General features: G+C 40.2%; 1 protein-coding gene across 11 annotated transcripts in view; it reads right to left on the bottom strand.

Moving 5' to 3' along the window:
- Positions 1-995: 995 nt before the first annotated feature.
- The window catches only part of Spag9 (sperm associated antigen 9), a 131650-nt gene continuing 108680 nt past the window's right edge, over positions 996-23965 (bottom strand). For 7 of the 11 annotated variants that reach the window (XM_070028384.1, XM_070028379.1, XM_070028383.1 and 4 more), the window contains 10 exons: positions 21774-21899; positions 20339-20419; positions 19594-19661; positions 15123-15271; positions 13156-13327; positions 11140-11253; positions 9505-9543; positions 8488-8664; positions 7218-7367; positions 996-4789 (listed from right to left, as the gene is read on the bottom strand). In XM_070028384.1, the coding sequence (XP_069884485.1) occupies positions 4674-4789; positions 7218-7367; positions 8488-8664; positions 9505-9543; positions 11140-11253; positions 13156-13327; positions 15123-15271; positions 19594-19661; positions 20339-20419; positions 21774-21899 (1192 nt within the window). In that variant the 3' untranslated portion in view covers positions 996-4673. The remainder of the gene's footprint in view (positions 4790-7217; positions 7368-8487; positions 8665-9504; positions 9544-11139; positions 11254-13155; positions 13328-15122; positions 15272-19593; positions 19662-20338; positions 20420-21773; positions 21900-23965) is intronic. The other 4 variants (XM_070028385.1, XM_070028382.1, XM_070028381.1 and 1 more) reach the window with 1 other exon arrangement.

Consider the following 23965-nt stretch of genomic DNA (forward strand, 5'->3'; position numbering starts at 1 on the left):
GCTTATGTGGTGCTGAGGAATCGAACCCAGGGCCTCATGCATGCAAGGCAAGTGCTCTACCACTGAGCCACCTTCCCAGCCCCATAAGACTCTTATCTTCAATAAACCACCGGAAAACTGGAAGTGGTGCTGTGGCTCAAGTGGTAGAGCGCTAGCCTTGAGCTGAAGAGCTGAGGGACAGCGCCCAGGCCCAGAGTTTAGGCCCCACAACTGCCCCCCCCCCAAAAAAAAAGAGTCGTGGACTTTCCTGCCCAGGCTGGCTTTGAACCTCGATCCTCGGATCTCAGCGTCCTGAGTAGCTAGGATTACAGGCGTGAGCCACCAGCGCCTGGCTGCCCCCTTTTCTTGAGAGCATGTTTGGAGGTTCTGGCAGGGGAGTGTAGTTACTTGTATATCTTTGGCCAAAGGTTGGTTCTCCTCTATCAGGGATAGTTGTCCTCTTTGAACAAGAATGCTGTGTTGGGAGGGACACACATGGAGTCGAGAAGGTGGAAGTGGACATCTGCCTAGCCAGCCAGATCAGCTGAATCAACCCTGGTGATCAATGGGGTTGCAGCCAGATTGTCCCTACATCCTGCCTCGCCTTTCTTGAAGGCATAACCAAAAACAAGACACCAAATACCACTGCACTGAGTGGGGATTCATATTGGACCTCCACATGATTAGCCTTACAACTATCCTTCCTTCCAGAATATTGCTCTCTCAGCCAAGTGGATCACAAGCTTGTGGGGTCATTAAAATCCATGCTGCAGCTGCTCTTACCACTTAAGTCATCTGGCAAGCAGCCCACCTCACCTTGGCTGTTACCTGGCATGAGAGCCCCCTGTCCATGACCAGACCTCATCTGATGCGGAGCCAAGCAGACAAGTGTCTGCTCACCTCTGGCCCATGGCCAAATGCCACTCTAGACCTTCAGCCATGATGTGTTTGCAAGGGCAGAATATTAGATGGAAACCATGTTTACACTCCCAAGAAAGGTTAAAAAAACACTCATACATGTTTCATATACATATTTATATATATTTCATGTACAAAGTTACATTCCGAACCCCAGGGATTCCATAATAGAAATAAATACTGAAGTAACTACATTGCTAACTGAGCTTTTTGCTCACAGAAATGAAGCCTCAGCCTCTAAGAGACAGCAGGTGGGGCACTCAAGAACCCATTTTTTTTAGAGGCAAGTAAAGTTCTGGATATCTAGGATTTTTTTTAAAAAAACAACTTTAAAACATAAATGGTTAAAACATATTCAAATATTGAGAATGTAGGACAAAATTAATAAAACAAATTTTAAGAGAAAGAGAAAAAACATTTAGTGTTACAGAACAGCATAACCCTGTTAGAAAAGCATTTATGATTTCCGTATGTAATTTTATCTCCTCTTTCCAGGTTATAAAGTGGGATCAAACCAGTCTTTTTTTCAACATGATCAATTATGAAGAACCCTGGACCCGGCTGAGTCCTTTGGTAATGGTTTTAATACTCATAGGAAATAAATACTCAGGTCCACGAGATGGGCGAGATACACATTCTTCAGGAAGTTAACATTATGAGACAATTTGTTTTATTATTAAGGCTGCCTATGTCACAAAGTATCTTCCTAAATTTAGGAAGACTTTTACAAATAGAAAGGATCAATACTGCAACTTTGAGAAGGAATGCATTTTAACCCTTTCTTATGCAAACACACATCATCTGAAGTCCTGTGCTGCATATTTTGTGCTAAAATGTCTTACAGACTCTCAACAAGCTGCAGCTCTTTTTGTGTATCTGTGTGTGCCAGTCTTGTGGCTTCAACTTAGGGCCTGGGCACTGTTTCTGGGCTTTTTTGCTCAAGGCAAGCACTCTACCAGTTGAGCCACAGCTCCACTTCTGGCATTTTTTGGTGCTTAATTGGAGATCAGAGTCTCACAGACTTTCCTGTCCAGGCTAGCTCTGAACGATGATCCTCAGATCTCAGCCTTCTGAGTAGCTAGGATTAGAGGCATAAACCACCAACATTCAGCAACAAGCTGTAACGTTTAAGAAACCCTTTCCTATTTTAACAATATAGATCCACCCAAGTTACAGAAAAGCACTCTTACAACTCAATTCCTAGAAAATACTCTTCCTCTGTCTCTGCCTCCTGGAGACTTTATAGTAAGTATGAGGTTGCCATTTGTGCAGATCAGCAATGGGCAAACACTGATAATTTTATATGGTTTGACTTCATATATAATCCAAATGTAACAAAATGAAAATTCTCAGTATTCCTGATGTCTTCATGTAGAAAATGAAATTTTTATGTGGACAATGAGATACTCAGACCTCCTTTCTGCCCTATGCAGTAGCTAAGGCAGTTTATATGCCCTTTGCAGCTTGCAAGAAGCTTACATTCTGGCATTTCTACCAAAGGTTACCACCTTGACCAAGACAACATTACAAAAGTATAAACCTGTTATTGGGGAAAGGGGAAGGGAAGTAATGGGTAGAAAATGTTAAAATGAAATTACAACAAATTGTAAGCAACAAATTGTAGAACAAATTGTACAGGCTTTCTTGTCTTTTCTAGTCCCTTAAGTTAATTAACAGGGCCATAGATAATCTGACAACCTTGAATAAAATAACTATATACTTATGTCCCTGTAAGTTTAAGAAGAATAATTACAACTATTGCAAGTTTTCTCATTTCATCTTTAGCTCCTGATTTCCTAAATTACATCAGGCCATACAAATGTGTGGAAGGCTTCTGGACAGGAGTAGTCTGACTCTAGGACACTTCCTTCTTGGGACAAACATTCCCAAATCCTTTGGTGTCCTTATTAATTTATACAGCATTTCCAATAAATGTCATAATGCTTTTTTTTTTTTGGTATTGCCAAAAAAATGGCTCTGGTTTAAAATGAAGACAGAACAAGCTATGGCAAAGCGGCCAACATTTTGTGCCTTGAACAAAAGTGACTACACAGCTCAAGCACAAAATTATCCAGTAAATATAGCTCTACCAAAGCAGGTTTTTTCCCTTCTAAAACATACAGTGACCACAATCTTATTGTGTATACAATGTGCTTATACAACATGCGGTCAAATGGATCCTATAGTCTCCTTGGGCTCATTAAACCCCATGTACTTTATAATCTAATCTAATTAGATATATGCATGAGTCACTGACATTCTTTTTACAGGCATCTTTGCATAATAGTTCAGAAAAAAAAAATCCCTGGTACTTAAGAATGCTAGACAATTAAGAGACCTATGTTTGCTTTCTTTTCTTTGAAGCAGACCTTCCAATGATATGATTGGGAATATGTTTCTGTAAGTTAATAAACTTAAAATAGTAGAAAAACTTATGTTTAGCTTTGCACAGAGTAATGAATAAGAAATGATAAATCAAACATTTTCAGGAAGCTTGAAGGGGAAAAAACTACATTATGGTTTAAAAAAATGATTAAACATCAGTTAAACCCAGACTCTAATGTACTTTTTAAAATGGACGTTGTGAGTGAAAAGATATTGTAATGTCCACCCTGACTTTTTCTGTGACATCTTGGCTTTGTCTCCCTCCTGACATACTTTTTCTCTTTGAAGGCGGCTCTTGAGCTTAAGAGAGTGCAAAAGCTTCAATGTGTTATTTACATCCAAAATACCAAGTACAATTTGATATTTTCAGATAGAACAAAAGAAAATAAATTTCCAATTCAAATTCTGGATTCATTTGGTTGGGCTAGATTCTTATCACCACTCTGTTAATGGCAGTTTTACTTTCATTAACAGATAAAAGCAGCCCATGAACAGTCCATAGACATGGAAAAAAACGGAATGGAATACCACCATCCTTTGTTAAAAGGGACACAAACACAATTTCCTTTAAAAAAAACCTTCCAGTACTTAAACTGTTCTCTGAGCTTCCCGGAATATCTTTTTAAGTTTTCTAAACAATAAACCTCTTCTTAAATGTATCAGTATGAAAATGGATGAAACAAATCTCAAAAACAAATCCGGATATTCAGAGAAGCAGGCCTCATATACTTTAGGAAGCTCTGATAAGAGAAAAACAGGAAACTTTTATTTAAATAATGTAGTCTTAATTCCTTTAATATAAAACCCCCCAAAACCTGATGAAAACAAAGTTTTATATACCATATAAACAAGATTTGTCAATTTTGAAAGTGAAAGTTAAGTAATTTACAATTAGCTTTTAGCCCTCTTGGGACATTTAGATAAATCCTGATAATCAATCTGGTGTTAGTGTGTGTCAATTTTATAATACATTGGGGAAAACTCTACTATTGTATGTCATGGTACAACTTCATTTTAAAGTTTTTCCATTAGTTCCATTATTAGTGACAGCTAAAAAGTGACTCCATCAAATGAAGTAAGTGACATTAGACTGCGGCAGAGTAAACCACATCTGGATTGCTTTCTGTAATTCACCAGTTTGCAGAAAGTAAACATTCTTTGATTTGTTCACAACATACTGAAATTGCCTATAACACTGGTGCAGTAAAATAGCTAGTTCCTCTGTATTGTTATGGTAAAAACAGATATTGTAATATAAAGTTAACAGGAAAAAATGCTCACACATTATGTGGTGAAACTTATTTCACAAAAAGAGCATTAAATTAAGAGGAAAAGGGAAAATAAGCCATGCAGAAGAGATGCTTCCCCGTCTCTGCCTGTTTTCTAGGGGCTCACTCAGTGCCGCACATCACTTGCCACACTATCAGGTGACTCCTTTCAGCTTTGGAGACTGAAGGTTCCAGTGGAAGATCCTCTCCAAGGAGTTCTGATTCTCCACCTTCATCACCTAGTGGATAAGAAGGAGACTGGGTTAGGTTGAGCCACAGAGAATGAGATAGATCAGACAGTGCTCATTGCTAGCCATGAATAAGAGGCACAAAGCTTATATGATTTCCATTGCAGAGAACACAGTGGAAGCAATACCAGGATGCAGATCTTCACCCATATACACTCAAGCCACTATCTGACTTCTGAGAAGTTCATTTCTCACTACACTGATAAAGGCTACTTTACTGTACCACGCTGGGAAGGCATCACAATATGTCTTCATACTGATGGCAACAGAAATTGAAAGCTAAGAAGGCAAAGGTATTCAATTCTGTGTTCCTTCAAAATGGACAGTTTATTTCAAAGTAAGATTGAACTGGGCACCAGTGACTCAGGACTGTAATCCTAGCTACTCAGGAGGCTGAGACCTGAGGATTATGTTTTTTTTTTGTTTTTTTGTTTTTTGTTTTGGTCCGGGTCGTGGGGCCTGAACTCTGGGCCTGGACGCTGTCCTTCAGCTTTCAGCTCAAGGCTAGTGCTCTACCACTTAAGCCACAGCGCCACTTCCAGTTTTTTTCTTTTTTGCTTATGTGGTGCTGAGGAATCAAACCCAGGACCTCATGCATGCAAGGCAAGCACTCTACCACTGAGCCACCTTCCCAGCCCATACCTGAGGATTATGGTTCAAACACAACCTGTGAAATTCTTATCTCCAATAAACTACCCTACGTGCCTCCCGTCCCCCAAGCTGGAAATGGAGCTCTGGAAAGTGGTAAAATGCTACCCTTGAGTAAAATAAGTTCAGGGACAATGCCCAGGGCCTGAGTTCAAGCCCCAAGGTTGGCACAACAACTGTAACAAAACAAAAAGACTGAGATTGAATATGCAGACATTAAAAGGTAGCATAGCAAATAACCAAAATCAAATAACTCATGCTTATTAACATAATGACAGTTCTCAAAGGTAACTCATCTAAGCATAAGAAATTCAGATTGTAGCTGGGCACCGGTGGCTCACGCCTGTAATCCTAGCTACTCAGGAGGCTGAGATCTGAGGATCGCGGTTCAAAGGCAGCCCAGGCAGGAAAATCTGTGAAACTCTTATCTCCAATAAACCTCTAGAAAACTGGAAGTGGCGCTGTAGCTCAAGTGGTAGAGTGCTCACCTTGAGCTGAAGAGCTGAAGGATAGCGTTCAGGCCCAGAGTTCAAGCCCCACAACCAAAAAAACAAAAAACAAAAAACAAACCAACTTTCAAATTGTGACCCTGTAAGATGGCATATTCATCACCTGCTATCCTAAGTTTTTCTCCTCTTCCCCCGCTCCTCACCCCCCAGCAACCCTCACTTCCTGCCACACACATCTTCATGATGAAAAGGGAGAAATGAAGAAGCCTGGGTAACAGGTGGGCTTCAGGACCTTCTGCAGGGCACAAGTCCTGATCACAGACCCCACTCTCCAGGGCCCAGCACAGGCATAAGGACCCTCCTTCCCACGAGCACATATCACTTGAACTTCTGCTGTGTACAACAAGGCTATTGTGGAACAGCCTATAAAAACTTATCTAGTGGGAAGAATTCTTCAGCAGAAACTTAAAAATGTATACCTGAGGAAACAAAGGTAGTCCATTGATCTATTGGAATTATGTGATGTACCCCCACCTGACTTCTAGTGGACAAAAAGATAAATTAAAAAAAAAGTATACACACACAGATTGGCTGAGTAACTGTAATAGATAAAAACCCTGGATATATGCATGTTTCTCTAGTAGCTCCACTCCTCCCCCTCAGGCTTCTCACAGCAATGTCAAAATATAGAAAGCAACATGTTCAGGGCAAAATTCATTTTCTCAACTTAAATATAAACATGTGCTTACAATGTAACTATACCTATAGCCAGCTACTCAGGAGATCTGCGATCTGAGGATTGAGCTTTGGAGCTAGCCCAGGCAGATAAATCCTTGAGACTCTCATCTCTAATCAGGAAAGAAAAAAAAGCTAGAAGGAGGTGAGGCTCAACCAAGCAAGACTCCAAGTGCAAGCCCTTGCACCAGTACACATGAGTTTGCGCACACACACAAATGAAAATAAAATATAAAATTGAATAAATAAAACAAGTATCTGTCACTGATCTACAGTATTACGTTCTTTACAACCATTTAGTACCTTTTTAAATCAATGAGCTCTGTATATGCACAGTGATTTACAGCTCACACAAACTGTTCTTCCCTACTCCACTTCCAGACTTGCCGCTTCTGTGTGTATACAGACACACACACACATTTATGTAGATACACACATGTAATAAACAGGAAGAAGAAAAAAATTTTTTCCCCAGAAATTTTAAGGAAAGTATGTAGGCATCATTATCTGAGTTTCTCATTCATTGTGGGTGAAGAGCCACCTCCTCAATCACAGTGGAAGCTGAGCTCCCAGAAGCAACCACTCACCCATCCGGAAGTCGATGTAGCCCTCTCCTCCACTGATGACAAGCATAGACTTCACAGGTGTCTGGCTGCCGGACTCCTGAGAGGATGACACTGCTTTGTCACCTGTTAGCTCTGTGCCAGGACTGCCACTCTGTGGGCTAATGACTTGACCTAGTATACACAGAAGCAGAAGTGAGTATTATTTGTCACTGATGAAGACAGGGAATACTGAAAATATTCTGAGTTAAATAAAAAGGTAAATATATCAAAAGCACAGCCAAAACATCAGGAATGCTTGACAACTCTCTCTATTATCAGAAAGTAATTCCATAAGGTTATAAGGGCCCAATTTGAATTTGTTTTTCTGGCAGTACTGGACTTTGAATTCAGGGCTTCATGCTTGCTAGGCTGGCCTACCACCTCTTGAACCACACTTCTCGTCCAGTGTTTCGGCTAGTTAATTGGAGACAGAATGTCATGAACTTTTCTGTCCAAGCTGGCTTCAAACCATTAATACTTAGATCTCTGCCTCCTGAGTAACTGGTGTGAGACACAAGCCCCTGGTCTATTTACTTAAAAAAAAAAGTTATATTTGATGTTGGTATAATTTGTGGAGGGGAAGGGCAAAAACAAATCGTTTAACTAGGGATACAGGTGGACCCATTGCAACAATGAGATGTACAAGTTGTTATGTTGAAAAATGAACTTTACAACTTTGGTGGGGGGGGGGGCTTGGGTAGGGGGAGGTGGGGGAGGATGGGAAGGGATGGGAAGGGGAAACAAAGAGGAGGCAACAATGCTTGATAAGAAATGTACTCGTTATCTTGCCCATGTAATTGTAACCCCTCGTACAGTATTCTCACAATAAAAAAAAATAAAAATTAAAAAAAGTTATTATTAAGGTGATACAGAGGGCTGCCATTTCCTATGTTAGGTGATGAATGCATTCTTTCTTGAGCAATGTCATGGCTTCCGTCACTCTCTCCCAGTTTATTAATTTGCTACATAGGTCAGGCTGGCCTCAAACTTTCATAATCTGCTTGTACCCCTCAAGTAATGAAAGTACATGTGTGTATCATCATACCCAAAAAATTTAAATTCTGGAAGGAAAAAGAAAATCATTTTTCATAAGAAAAAATACCTTATAGCACTGTAGTCATACTTTCAATACAGAGCTTCTTTTGTATAGGATATTGAGATCACCTGTGATACTAGCACTTAGCAGTAAAGTAATGGAAGACAGAAGAGAGATGGATTACATGGACTACCACAACAAAGCAATCTAACTCACCTGGGACTGCCACAAAGAATTTCACAGCATCCCGGTGCCCGTGGAAACAAAGCTGTGCATGTGCCATTGAACAATAGGGAATAAAAGTCCCTGGTGTCACTTTGTCACTGTTTTCGTCACCATAGACACGAATTACACTTCCAGGACGATTACCTGGTGCTCCTGAGGTCTTATTTGCTGCAATAGAAAAATTAAATACCAAGTATTTTCCTCCAGAAAATAGTAATGATGTAAGAGGTTATTGGTTAATCCTTAGGACATCATCTAAAAGCTACAGCCAGTTGACATAACACAAGGGCAGCAACGCCAATTCAAGGCAAAGCTGGAAAAAAGACATAGCATGCTAGTTATTTTTAAGTACTTCAGTAAATGGAGTAGGGGATTTTGCCAGTCTAGCAATAACTAAGCTTATGTTTTAAACACATCTATTAGTTTTTTAGAACAAAAGAAAACATTTGAATGTTAGGTTTGTCTGTTTGGGTAGTTTTTTGTTTTTCAATCCTCATTTAACGAATCTAGCTATTATATAGTCTAAAGCACTTGAGTATATTTTTCTCTTTTGTGATAAGACAAAGTCCCTTGAAGGGGCAGGGAAAGCCAACACCACAGAGTAGCTCTCATTTACTCCGGGCCAATGGTGTGCTGGATTACTGCGGAGTGACCAGACTTACAAAACATCCCCCATCCACAGGTAAGTGAGTGAAAGAAACATGATCGGTAACAAGAGTAAATAATGTAGATTAATGGCAGTTTTAAAAGATGTCTCATGTTTTTACTGGAGAGAAAACAAGTCTGAAAGAAAGTTCAGCTGCAACGAAAGATGATAAATAGACTAAGCTGCTGCGCATTTGGTGGCCATATAAGAAATGTTAAAAGAAAAAAAAATCTGCTGCAATGCTGACTGCCAGTGGGTGACACTGAAGAACATTCAAGAGGGGGTTCTAGAGAAGAGGGGACAGCCTCACAGTGTCTGTGAGAAGCCAGGGAGAACAGATTTGGTTCAGGATCTGCACTTACCCCTCAGCCCCAGTAAACGTCCCTGGTGGAGGATTACGGCTACAGTGAGAAAGGAGGAAAGGGGACACGGAGAGGGGCATGACAGGAGGAGAAGCATTACTGTGAGCCACCACTCTCAGCCTCTATTTGGCCCCTAATGAAATTAACAGGGTCCAACTTGGCATAATACCAAGCGCTAAGTTCTTACCAAGACCTCTAGAAAATAACTCTGCTCAAAAGGGCAATTTGAGGTGGAGGAGTGGCTCAAGTGGTAGTTCAAACCCCCAGTGCCAAAAAACAAACAAACAAAAAAAAAACAGACAATGTTTTACTATGATTTTGTTTCCTCCCTAATTTTAAAGCCGTTTTAGTAAAAGTGAATCAAACCCCTGAGAACTTGATGTGGTGCATTTCTTGATTGCTAAGCTTTCTCTTTGTAGTATTTTTTCTTTGTGTATGTGTGTAGAAAGATTCTAAGGTGAACATTATCTTTCTTTCTTTCTTTTTTTTTTTTTTGGTGGGAGTCTGGGGCTTCAACTCAGGGCCTCGGCACTGTCCCTGAGCTTCTTTTGCTCAAGGCTGGCACTCTACCACTTGAGCCACAGCTCCACTTATGGCTTTTCTGGTAGTTAATTGGAAATAAGAGTATTTTTCCTACCTGGGCTGGCTTTGAACCATGATCCTCTGATATCAGTCTCCTGAGTAGCTAGGACTGCTGATGTTAGCTAACAGCACCTGGCTTGAGTATTATCTTTTTATTATGGGATTTTGGTGTTTTTTTTTTTTTCTATGTTAGTCCCTGTCCCTGCATTTTTAATTTTTTTTTTGGGGGGGGGTCTGGTTGTGGGGCTTGAACTCTGGGCCTGGGCGCTGTCCCTCAGCTCTTCACCTCAAGGCTAGCGCTCTACCACTTGAGCCACAGCGCCACTTCCGGCTTTTTTCTTTTTGCTTCCGTGGTGCTGAGGAATCAAACCCAGGGCCTCATGCATGCAAGGCAAGCGCTCTACCACTGAGCCACCTTCCCAGCCCCTGTCCCTGCATTTTTAAAATTTATTTTTTAAGCAAAGGGGTTTCAACAAATCAGATTATGAGTACAGTGCATCTTGAACAATGTCAGCCCATGCATTTTACAAAACAAAAACACTTCATGGATGATCAATGTAATGGAATATAGCATGAGAAAGGTACATTTTGTTCACAAAAATAATAAACCATACTCTTTTCACACAGAGAATAGATTACTATCTTTAGTACAAGGAAGTCTTGCTTAGCTTCTGAAAAATCTCTCCTACAACTTACTTTTAAACCTCAAATGTGGTAAGTGGAAAACCTAAAGCCAGTTTTTAAGGAGATATAGAAATTATGATGACTAACAGGATAACTGGTAGTGTTTCTAGATACTGGTATAATAGAGCTGAAAAAAAAAATAGACTTCGCCCTGAATTGAGCAAAAGAACTCTTCCTACGAAGAACACTGAATTATGAATGGTGGTTCTGACGTTCTTAAATTTCATAGGAAGAGTCAAAGACTAATATGAATTTCTGAGTTACCACAGATTTGCCAGTATCTAAACAATTCCTTCCTCCTGAATTCTAGATACAATTACTTCCTGACATTTTATTTGTCCCAGGACAGTTATTTAGAAGCATACTTACTTTCTGTCAACGGGATGGAGATAATGACACCATTTCCCGTCCCTACCCATAAACGATTGCAAGACACCATAAGAGCTGTGATCCTTACAAAAGAGAAGCCCAGTTTTCCAGTACCTGTAAAGGAGGGAAGAATGAGAACATTTTATTGAAAAGTCAGAAGCAGTGTTTTAGATTCAAAATTCATTAGAGTAGCAGCTTTAATACAACAGAGAAAAAATATCTGCTGAAGGAAGGTAACCTCAAAGTGAGGTTTTATCACCTACTGGCTAAGTCAGGGTTAAAGGTAAAAGAAAATTTTACATGTGGATGGCATTACGTTATCAGTCAGAGGGAGGTACTGCAACTCCAAACCAAAACACAAACTTCTAATTTACTAGACTGGGAAAACAAATGTTTTGATGAATTATTAGCTGATGAAGCTCTGGCTTTCTTTTCATGAAAAAAAATCTTTTCTAACAAAACCTACACATTTTACTTGTTTATACACATAGGCTCTAAACAGCTTAGAAATATTAGAATATTAGAGCATCCTAATAATTTAGCAAGAACAAACATATCTGTATTTTTTAAAAAATTTCATAATTGACAGTATTTTTCAGGGATTTGAAAGGCATTCTGACAAAACAGATAATACATTTAAGACAACAATATCAGTCCTTCATTAGTTCTACTTGTAAGAATTGAGGGTCTGCCAGGCGCTGGAGGCTCATGCCTGTAATCCTACCCAAGCGGCTGAGATCTGAGTTCAAAGCCAGCCCAGGCAGGAAAGTTTGTGAGAGACTCTTATCTTCAATTAACCACCAGAAAACCAGGAGTGGTGCTGTGGCTCAAGTGGTAGGGTGCTCACCTTGAGCTGAAGAGCTCAGGGACAGAACCCAAGCCCAGAGTTCAAGCCAAGAATTGAGGGCCTGACCACAAAGCCAGTGTTGGAAGGAGACTTCACTTCCACCATTATATGAAGAGCATGAGCAGCTATGGTCAGTCTCTAAAGCACTGATCTGCTTCAACCTTTTGTTATAAAAGGAATCCTCTATGACATCCCTAATAGTTACATAGCACACAAGTGGGTGCTAAAAATACAGAGGAGAACAAGACAAGAGACATCCCTGCCCTTCAGGGGCTTCATGGTATGAACAAGAATCACATAATACTGGTAATGATCATATTAATAAACACATGAAGGGAAAGTATGAGAAGACTGAAACAAAGGTCTCTTCTGGATATGTTTTATGGGCTATGATCTGAAAGCGAAGAAGAAAAGATGAGAAAGAATTTGTTAGGCAGAGGATATAGCACATAAGAAAGTCTGGAAAGGGGTGGGTCAATGTGGGCAGAAGAGAGTAAGCAATAAGAGTAGTTTGCATGACCTCATTAAGGCAAGTGAATTTTTGCACACTTGTTACTATGCAGACAACAGACTAGAGTGAAGACAGGGACCCCAGTTAAGAGGCACAAGTTTATCTAGCAGGGAAAGGACAGTCACCCTTTCTAGGGGGAGAATAGCCAACAAAAAGTAGTAATTGACTTAAGGTATTTTTAGACTTGGCAGAATTAACAGTGATGGATTAGATTTGAGGAAGAAGAAAGAAAGAAATATTTGCAGGCAGGGTGCCATTATAGGCTCATGCCTATAATCCTAGCTATTCAGGAGGTTGAGATCTGAGGATTGTGGTTTGAAGCCAGCCTAGGCCTTGAGTTCAATCCCCAAGAACAGACAAACAAAACAAAAAACAAAAACAAAAACAAAAAAAAGAAAAAGAAAAAAGAAGTATACCCAAGTTCTACCAGATACTATGGAGTATTTACCTCAGGATTTTCAGTGAGAAGAGTTTACTATTCTTAGGGCAATCTTTTTTGGTAGTTTATTCAGATAATTTAAAAGTGAAAAGGGGTCAGGAGGGGTTGGATATAACTCAGTGATAGTGTTTGTCCCATCACAAAAGAAATAAACAAGAATAAACAACATAATTAATAAATAAACATAATTAGAACAGAGAAAAGGTTTTGGAAGCTTACCTAGCATTTTGCTCACATAAGGCTCAATGTCCACATCCTGCAGATGTTGGTATGTGTGTGCATGATAGAGACGGAGTGTGGAGTCCAAACGAATGGAGACCCACACGCCATCACCTACCCATGCAAGCTGCCGCACTTGGCTCTCCTTCCTCGGGTGTGCATCAAATGATTTCTAGGAGAGACGTCCAATCACAAAATTACTTTTGTTTCCCAGGAAGTCAAGTTTTAATATAGCCAGACATGGTGGCTGTGTAAGCCAAATATAGGATTCCTATACAGTACACTTGTATTGTATTCCTTTCTACTCAGGAAACTGAGATTGGGAGGACTGAAGTTGATGTACACCTCAGATAAAAAATTTGTAAGAACCTCCCATAGCAACAGGAGAGGCAAAGATGGGCACGGCGGAACATGCCTATCATCTCAGCTACAGGGGGAAGCAGAACTAGGAGGGCTGCAGTCTAGGAGAAGCTGGGAAAAAAGTGAGGGCCTATTTCTAAAATTAAGCAGCTGGCACCAGTGGCTCATCTGAAATCCTAACTATTTGAGAAAGGCTGAGATCAAGAAGACTGAGTTTGGAAGAAAACCCAGGCATATCTGCAAGACCCCTTCTAACTAACTCAATAGCTGGGGGCAGCGGCACATGCCTGTCATCCTAGCTACGTCAGAGGTGGAGATCAGAAGGATCACAGTTCCAGGCCAGCCAGGAAAAATAATGTTCATGAGATTCCATCTCAACAGAAGCTGGGTATGTTGTATCTGTCATCTCAGCTACGATGGGTGGCATAAAATTGGCAGATAAAGGTCCAGGTATAGACTTGGACAAAAACCAGAACAAAACACAACAAAAAATGGATACCCTATCTCAAAATAACTAAAGCAAAAAAGGACTGGGTATGTGCCTATCGAGTATCTACCTAGCAAGCGCAAAGCCCTGAATTCAAATGCAGTAAGGCAAAAACAAACAATATTTCTGAATATAGAGTTTATTAAAGAAGCCTAAATATTTTCTTAATATATGACTGTTCTTCTAAACATAGTTTCATTCCTTCTAGGCTGCTTTTGCATCAGAAGATGCAAAATTTATTTCTTTTGAAACAAATCCTTACATAAATAAGAACAAGGAACCAATGAATAGCACATCAATATTATACCGCAGTGTTCAATAGTTACGAACTCAGGATTTTGTGTTGGTGCAAAGCAATATACAAAGTAAGACCTGGGACTGGGAATGTGGCTTACTGGTAGAGTGCTTGCCTAGCATGCATGAAGCCCTGGGTTCCATTCCTTAGTACCACATAAACACAAAAAGCCAGAAGTGGCATTGTGGCTCAAGTAGTAAAGTGCTAGCTAGTCTTGAGCAAAAGAAGCTCAGGGACAGTGCCCAGACCCTGAGTTCAAGCCCCAGGACTTGCACACACACTCAAAAAAAGACCTTATTTATAATTAAACAGAAAGGAACCCACATTGTTATTTAAAGAATAAGTATGAAAATAAGCACTAAATGGTTAACCACCTCAGGGTTTTTAAGGAAAAGAATGGGATTTGGGAAAGGAGAGAAGTAGAAATTTAACCTCGGCTTTTCTTACTGGAAGTTTGTTTTTTTTTAAGCAATTATGATGAATTTGTGTGGGATGGGTATGTGCCAATTTGAGACTCTTCCTGTCAACCAATCCTTACATATTAAACATACTAAGAACCATGTAGTCAAATAAAATGTAAGTATGTATACATATATAGACACATGTAAACTTGCATTTGTGACTACTACTTTCTTAAAGAAAAAGCAAACAAAGAAAACAATTACTACCCTCAGAGTTGAATGTGAAAAAGAGGTGAAGTAACAAAGTTAATACATCCAAAAATATCACTGAGGTGCTCCAAAACAAGTTCTAAAGCTGAAAATGATAGTTTTATGGTCTTTGGGTGATACAAATTCAATAAACACAAAATATAGACAAACTTGCCTCTATCTTCATAGCCTTTGGCTGAACCACATAGATTTTGTTCCTATAGCCACACCAGACTTTGTCATGTACCACAGTCATGCATCGGATGGAATGGTGAGGCCGTCCAAGGTCTAACAGGTGATAGTTTGACAAGTCCCACTGTCCATCTTTAAAATAAGAAAGATTATAGTTAACCATATCACTTTTTTTTAATTCATGACTCAAAGTGTCATATATGAAGTACACCTTATATCTGCATGAACTGCACAAAAGAGAATCTTAAAGGTCATCTGATCCAACCTACCATCGACTATTTGGACCCTTTTTGCTGTCCTAGACTGGAACTCAAACTCAGTATTTGCTGCTTTTGCTCACTCGCTTGTAGTCTACCGCTGGAGCTACACTTTGAACCTCAGTTAATTTCTTTTTTTGTCTGCTGACCCTCTTTACAATACAGCATATAACAATATTTTAGAATTAGAATTTACTTAATGCTGGGGTTATAGGTCAGAAGTGCTTGCCTAGCAAGGCTCTGAGTTCAATCCTTAGCAACACACACACACACACACACACACACACACACACACACACACACACACACACACACACACACACACACACACACACACACACACACACACACACACACACACACACACAAATGGACTTAAGGGTTAGCATTTTGATGGATTTGGGGTAGAAGTTGACGGTGATTAATTGCTAATATTTTAGGAGTTGTACATAGTTTGAACATCTCTTATCTGTAAACTATAAAGCTGAAATCTGAAATGCTACCAAATCCAAGATGACACTTGCATGCAACCATCTATTAGTCTATAATTTTGCCCAATGCAACTTTGTTACAACTCCATTGTCTTTTCCTTTTAAAGCTTAGCATCTTTGGCATGAGTTTTGTATTTACCATGATTACAGACCCTGCATCCTAATTCTACTTTGTCGGTACCCACTGCATATGATGTCTGGCTAGTAAGTAGAGCAGGACCATCATCATCTTGCACTGCATAATTCATAATTTCTTTTTCTTTCTTTTTTTTTGCCAGTCCTGGTGCTTGAACTCAAGGTTAGCGTCTACCTCTTGAACCACAGAGCCACTTCCAGCCTTTTCGGAATAGTTTATTAAAGATAAGAGTCTCATGGATTTTCCTGCCTGGGCTGGCTATGAACCACAATCCTCAGATCTCAGCCTCCTGAGTAGCTAGGATTACAGGCACGAGCCACTATTGCCCTGCTTGCACATTTTATTTCTGTGAGTCTTCTACTTCATACTAGAATTTACAATCAACCTGTAGATAATTTTCCTCAGAAATCTTTTGTTCCTCAGAACCCAAAAGCAAAACTTCATATTCAACTTTAAATTTTATCTTATACTGTCAATATAATTTTTGATTAAGTTCATAAAAACATTAATATTCCTTTTTTTTTTTTTTTTAGGCCCTTTCATTACTAGTTGACATACCCGGAATAGGTGACTAAAGTGCTTTGTTCCTGAGTTTCCCATCTATAAAATGAGGAAAACAGAACTTTCCTCATAGATTGTTCTAACACTAAACAGAGAAAAGACTGTACAATGTAAAGCAGAGCCCACTCTCTTTGACAATATAACATCATTAACCAGTAGTCTTTATATATTTATCAATTCCTAAGTGCCATCTGTCTGATTTTTTTTTTGGGGGGGGGTCTGGTCGTGGGGCCTGAACTCTGGGCCTGGGCGCTGTCCCTCAGCTCTTCAGCTCAAGGCTAGTGCTCTACCACTTGAGCCACAGCGCCACTTTCGGCTTTTTTCTTTTTGCTTATGTGGTGCTAAGGAATCGAACCCAGGGTCTCAAGCATGCAAGGCAAGCACTCTGCCACTGAGCCACCTTCCCAGCCCTGTCTGATTTTTTTTTTGTGGGGGGTCGGTCATGGGGCTTGAACTCTGGGCCTGGGTGCTGTCTCTGAGCTCTTCAGCTCAAGGAAAGCTCTCTACCACTTGAGCCACAGTGCTACTTCCGGTTTTCTAGTGGTTTATTGGCTATAAGAGTCTCACAGACTTTCCTGCCCAGGCTGGCTTTGAACCAAGATCCTCAGATCTCAGCCTCCTGAATAGCTAAGGATTACAGGCGTGAGCCGTGGGTGTCCTGTTCCTGTCTGATTTTTTTTTTTTTGGGGGGGGGGGTCCAGTCGTGGGGCCTGAACTCTGGGCCTGGGCGCTGTCCCTCAGCTCTTCAAGCTCAAGGCTAGCGCTCTACCACTTGAGCTACAGCGCCACTTCCGGCTTTTTTCTTTTTGCTTCTGTGGTGCTGAGGAATCGAACCCAGGGCCTCAGGCATGCAAGGCAAGCGCTCTACCACTGAGCCACCTTCCCAGCCCCTGTCTGATATTTTTAAGCCTAAGAGATAAACGATTTTAGGGCTGGGAAGGTGGCTTAGTGGTAGAGCGCTTGCCTTGCATGCCTGAGGCCCTGGGTTCGATTCCTCAGCACCACAGAAGCAAAAAGAAAAAAGCCGGAAGTGGCGCTGTAGCTCAAGTGGTAGAGCGCTAGCCTTGAGCTTGAAGAGCTGAGGGACAGCGCCCAGGCCCAGAGTTCAGGCCCCACGACCGGACCCCCCCCCCCAAAAAAAAAAAAAAAAGATAAACAATTTTGTGACAAGCCTTGCTAAAACCCAAATTCAGTGTAATTGTATTCATAATATTCCCCTTATTTACCAATTTTGTAGGTAGAAAGTGAGCTATCAGTTTTAGATGATAAATCTACTAAGGATTATGAAGTGATATTCTCAATTCCCTTAATTTATTCCATTCAAGACCGATTTTCTCAATCTACCACCAGTGTATGATGGCAAAAAATGGCTTTAAAGGGGAATCTGAGAAGTATGATGCAAAATTATTAAACTTTACACAATTAAAAAACAAACAAAAGACCCTTCCCAAATCAGCCAGGCATGGTAGCTTATGCCTATTCCCAGCTACCAGTTGCAGGGGCTTGTAATGTGGTTTAGTGGTAGAATGGTTGTCTGGCATGCATGAAGCCGTGGGTTTGATTCCTTAGTACCACATAAACAGAAAAAGCTGGAAGTGGTGCTGTGGCTCAAGTGGTACAGTGCTAGCCTTGAGCAAGAGAAGCTCAGGGACAGTGCCCAGGCCTTGATTTCAAGTTCCAGGGCTGGCAAAAAAAAAAAAAAAAAAAAAAAAAAGACCAGTTCAGGCAAAACAGTTATCAAGATCCTTTTTTGTTTTTAAAAAGTCAGACATAGGGCTTGAATTCTCGGCTTGGGTGCTGTCCCTGAGCAATTCAGCTCAAGGGAAGGGCTCTACCATTTGAGCCACAGCACTACTTCCTCAAGATCCTATCTTAAACAACAAAGCTGTGTGTAGCTGCAATCCTAACTATGTGGGAGGCAAAGGTATGAGGATATAGGTCTGGCCAGAAAGTTCTGGGGCTAGAGGCTCACAGCTGTAATCCTAGCTATTCAAGAGGCTAAGATCTGATGATTGTAATTTGAAGCCAGCCTAGGCAGGGAAGTCTGTGAGACTCTTATCTTCAATTAATCACCTGAAAACCACCTGAAGTACAGCTGTGGCTCAAAGTGGTAGAGCATCAGCCATTAGTAAAAAAGTTCAGGAACAGGGGCTGGGAAGGTGGCTCAGTGGTAGAGCGCTTGCCTTGCATGCCTGAGGCCCTGGGTTCGATTCCTCAGCACCACCTAAGCAAAAAGACAAAAGCCAGAAGTGGTGCTGTGGCTCAAGTGGTAGAGTGCTAGCCTTGAGCTGAAGAGCTGAGGGACAGTGCCCAGGCCCAGAGTTCAGGCCCCATGACCGGACCCAAAAAAAAAAAAAAAAAAAAAAAAAGTTCAGGAACAGTGCTCTGAGTTCAAGCCCCACAACTGACCTCCCCCCACCAACACACACACACAAAAGTGCTGGTGGATCATGTATGTTATCCTAGCTACTCAGGAGGCTGAGATCTGAAGTTGTGATTCAGAGCTACCCTGGGCAGAAAATCCATGAGACTTATCTCCAATTAACCACCAGAAAACCAGTGTCCAAGCCCTGAGTACAAGCCCCACAGTCGACAAAAAAAAAAAAAAAAAAAAAAGGTGGAGGGGCTAGGATGGTGGCTCAGTGCTCCTGGGTTCAATTCCTCAGCACCACATAAGCAGAAAAAGCTGGAAGTAGCACTGTGGCTCAAGTGGTAGAGCCCTTGCCTTGAGCTGAAGAGCTGAGAGACAGATCCAGAGTTCAGGACCTCGACAGACCGGAAAAAAAAAAATAGGACAAAAGAAAAAATACCCTATTTTTTCCTAATTGAGTAAATATATGAGGTACTCTGTAACCCCACACTTCTTTAAAGGTATTCAAATATTATTCATATAAAACTTACTCTTTGTCCTCTTAAGTGTCTTCTTTATGACAAAATAAAGCAACCTGCTTGAAGATGCTTTGCAAAGCACCAAGACAGTGTACATGTTACACATTCCTAACCACTCACCAACTCCTCTGTGAAAGATTGCAAGTGTGCCATCTGCCAGGGCCACTAACACAATTCCTTTCACATGCCTACAAATAAAAAAAGAGATTTCAGAACCTCCAGGAGGAACATAGAAGGAACCACATACTATTGTATTACTGCAGTCTACGCAGAGGCCAGTTTTCCATGCGAAGAGGCACTGACATAACACTTCAATGAAAGCACTGTCTTACTGTGAGCATCATGCTATAAACACTTGCTGGCTAACGTAAATCAACAGTCTGTGTGGTACATTGACTTTGTAGCCTAAACTCTTCTTCTTATTGCAGGTGGCCAACACAATTCTACAAACCAGAGACACACACCCTGAGTGGAATTAACAGAGTTCACTCTGTGGAATTAAATACAATCTGCAAGAACTTTAATAGTCAACACATAGAAAGGACCAGTGAACTAATATACCAAATGACATATGCAGAAACTAAAAAAGAATAAAACAAATATAAACTAATAGGTATTGATCCTTTCCTTGAAGTAAGTGAAGAATCAATCTGGCAAGAGTTTGCTTATACTTAAATTTTTGTACTTCAGTTTCTATTGAAGAATTTCATTCTTAATTCTTCTAGTTAAAAACAATTGAACCAATTAAACTTGGGTACTGATTTAGACATAATATACGTAATGTTACTTACTAGTCTTAAAATGTAGGTTATGCCAAAATAAATACTTTTATAAAGGGAAGAAATAAAAAATAAATAAAACTTACACAATACTGAGAATCGAGTCTTTAAGTTTAATGGAATGGAGACATTTCCTCCACTGGGCTACAGATGAGTGGACATATAAACTGCAGGAAGAAAGTCAAGACTGGTGAGTCCTAGAGATTATCAAGATGCTGCTTACAGCTAATAGTGAATAATGTTCACAAAGAGGAAAGATGAGTAACGTTCAAATTTTAGGAAAAAGTACTGCTGCTTTTGCCCAGTAGTCAGAAAGCAAACAAAAATGAAAGTCAGGGTAGGCCCAAGTCAGACCAATAGGCTGTTCAAACAAACAGAAACATTCAGAAATTGAGAGGCTGGTGATATTAGAATATCACTTAATGGCATCAGTTAGTTCCAGCCTGTCCTGGACAAATCTAGTGTGTTACTTGCTTTAGAGTACAGTCTAGAATTGAAGAGCAGTTTTTATATTTTTAAATGGCTATGGGACGATTAAAGAATATTTCATGGCATAAGGTTTAAATAAAATTCTAATTTTCATGTCCATATATAAAGTTCCACTAGGTTTGCTGACCTCCTCTTTTATAATACTGAACCCCTATGGAAGCACATTGTGACCTTCTTAACTGTTTAAAAGTCCTCAAGAGTCTTATGTCCAATTAACCAGCAAAACATTTGACTGGAGGCATAGCTCACGTGGTAAACAGTGTGCCAGCCATGAGCAGAAAAAGCCAAGAGAGAGCCTATATATCAATAACTTTGTCTCTCTTCTATTTGTAGATTACAGACATTAAAATTTTCTTTACCTCTTCCAAGTACATAAAAAGAGCATTCTGTGACCAAAAAATAAAGTTTACCATGCAGAACCATTACAAATCTAGTTTGAGACAGTTGCAACAAAACCTTAAATCTTGTGTATAAAAAAATTCTTCAGGGGCTGGGAAGGTGGCTCAGTGGTAGAGCGCTTGTCATGCATGCCTGAGGTCCTGGGTTCGATTCCTCAGCACCACATAAGCAAAAAGCTGGAAGTGGCACTGTGGCTCAAGTGGTAGAGCGCTAACTGAAGAGCTGAGGGACAGCACCCAGGCCCATAGTTCATGCCCCATAACTGACAAAAACAAACAAACAAAAAAATTCTTCAGGGGCTGGGAAAGTAGCTCAGTGGTAGAGTGCTTGCCTTGCATGCATGAGGCCCGAGGTTCAATTCCTCAGCACCACATAAGTAGAAAAAGCCGGAAGTGGCACTGTGGCTCAAGTGGTAGAGCACTAGACTTGAGCTGAAGAATGAGGGACAGCCCCCAGGACCAGACAGAGTTCAGGTCCCATGACAGAAAAAAAAAAGAAAAAGAAAAAGAAAAACTTCATATTAATTCATATTTGTTTGCATTTGTACTTATATATTTTACTTATTTGTGTTTTTCTTTCAAAAGAAAAATGTCAGGATTAAAGATTTTGTCATGGAGAAGTACTGAGACCTACCAGCCATTCTGAGCTCCAAGCCACATGGTTGGTAAAAGACTACTCATTTTCTGAGCTTCTTCTCTCACCAGGTCTTGTTCATTTGGCAATACTGACATTTGATCTTTATACACATCTGAATCATTACTGGGAAGACAGAGTGTAAGAAAAAAAACCAAGTATGTAATTAGGTATAGAGTTCAGGGACTGAATATTTCTACATTTAAGTTTATACCTTCAAAAACAAAACAAAACAATAAAACTTCAGAAAAGTGAATGTTAAATGCTTATATTAAATATATGAACAATTATACCAGAAAAATTAGCAAATTAGAAGGCTCCAAGTATAGATAAGGGAGTAAGTAATGGCAATGAAACCAGTTTATACACACGCTAAAATTAGGATTCTCCTCTATAGTTACTTTGGTTTACAACAGATTCTTCTAGGGGTAGGGTGAGGTGGGAGAAGTGTCTTATAACCTGTGGGAAGACTTTTCTTGAATCTCTTTCTCCCGTGCACGTGCGTGTACACACACACACACACACACACACACACACACACACACACACACACACACACACAATGTTACATTTAAAGAACTTTGTACTGGTGGCTCATATGTGTAATCCTAGCTACTCAGGAGGATAAGAGCTAGAGATTGCGAATTGAAGCCAATCCTGGCAAGAAAATCTAAGTTCTAATCGCCATTAAACTATCAAAAAGTCTGAAGTAGAGCTCAAGTGGTAGAGTGATAGCCTTGAGCAAAAAAACTCAGGGACAATACCCAGGGCCTGGGGGCGGGGGGTGTTTCTAAGCCTAATGACTGGCACACAAAAAAAGGAATTTTGTAATATTAACTAAAATTTGCTTATGTTCTATCTCCAAATGATTCCCACCCCCGCATCGGTAGTGGGGCCTGAACTCTGGGCCTGGGCGCTGTCCCTCAGCTCTTCAGCTTAAGACTAGTGCTCTACCACTTGAGCCACAGCACCACTTCCGGCTTTTTCTGTTTATGTGGTACTGAGGAATTGAACCCAGGGCCTCGTGCATTCAAAGCAAGCACTCTACCATTGAGCCACCTTCCCTTCCCCTGTCAGGATACACTTAGAGATATGTAACTAAGTTATCAAAGTCAAAATATGTTTAGTCCTGAATTAATAATTAAGTACTAAGACTTTTGAAAAAGGATGCAGTTTAGAGATCTCCATTAAGGAGGTCTAGAAAGAGAATAAACAAATTCATAAAAGGGGCCTAGAGTAACCAACTTTTTAAAGAAAGAACCTAAAATAAATCTCTCTCTCTCTATACCTATAAATCTATATATCTATAGATATGTGAATATCTATATCTATATTTATATCTATATTTCCCTTCCTCTCTCTCTTTCTCTCTTTGGCAGGGCCTTCTTACATAGCCAAGACTGGCCTCAAATTCATGATACTCCTGTCTCAGCCTATTACATGTTGAAGTTATTATAGGCTTTGCACTTCCAGGCCTGATTATTTTTCCAATAAAATGTACATAGGAAAGCTAACTAAATAAAAAAGGTCACTCAAAGTGATGCACAACTATAATCTAGCTATTAGAGAGGCAAATAAACAGGAGGATCTTGAGTGCAAAATCAGCCTTTGCTATGTAGGAAGACAGTGTCTTAAATACAAAATGAAAACAAAAGAATTGATGACATACAGATTTGTGGCATAACTCAAGTAGTAAACAGTTTGCCTAAGAGGTATAAGGCCCTGGGTTCAATTTCTGGCACTGGGGAGAAAAAAGTCACTTAAGCTCACCTGAAAAAACTAAACAATGACAAATGTAAATGATACCCCATTTTGCTGATAACTGGAGTGGGAATGAATAGGGTAAAAATGAGTTATAAACAGAATGAAAGACAGTATAATGTTTTAAAAAATTATACCAGAGGAAAGAAGGGAAAATGACCAGAAGATTTTGACTGATATACTTTATGGATAAGACTTCTAATTTAGTGTGTGTGTGTGTGTGTGCACGCGCACGTGCACCTGCTGATCTTGGGGCTTGAACTTGAGGCCTGAATGTAGTCCCTAAGCTTTTGTGCTCAAGGGTAGCATTCTATCACTTGAGCCACAGCTCTACTTCCGGCTTTTTTTGGTGTTTAATTGGAGATATGAGTCTCATAAACTTCCCTGCCCAGGCTGACTTCAAACCTCGATCCTGAAATCTCAGCCTCCAG

This window comes from Dipodomys merriami, unplaced genomic scaffold (genome assembly GCF_024711535.1).
Source record: "Dipodomys merriami isolate MVZ:Mamm:240054 unplaced genomic scaffold, mDipMer1.0.p SCAF_19, whole genome shotgun sequence".
Classification (NCBI taxonomy): Eukaryota; Metazoa; Chordata; class Mammalia; order Rodentia; family Heteromyidae; genus Dipodomys; species Dipodomys merriami.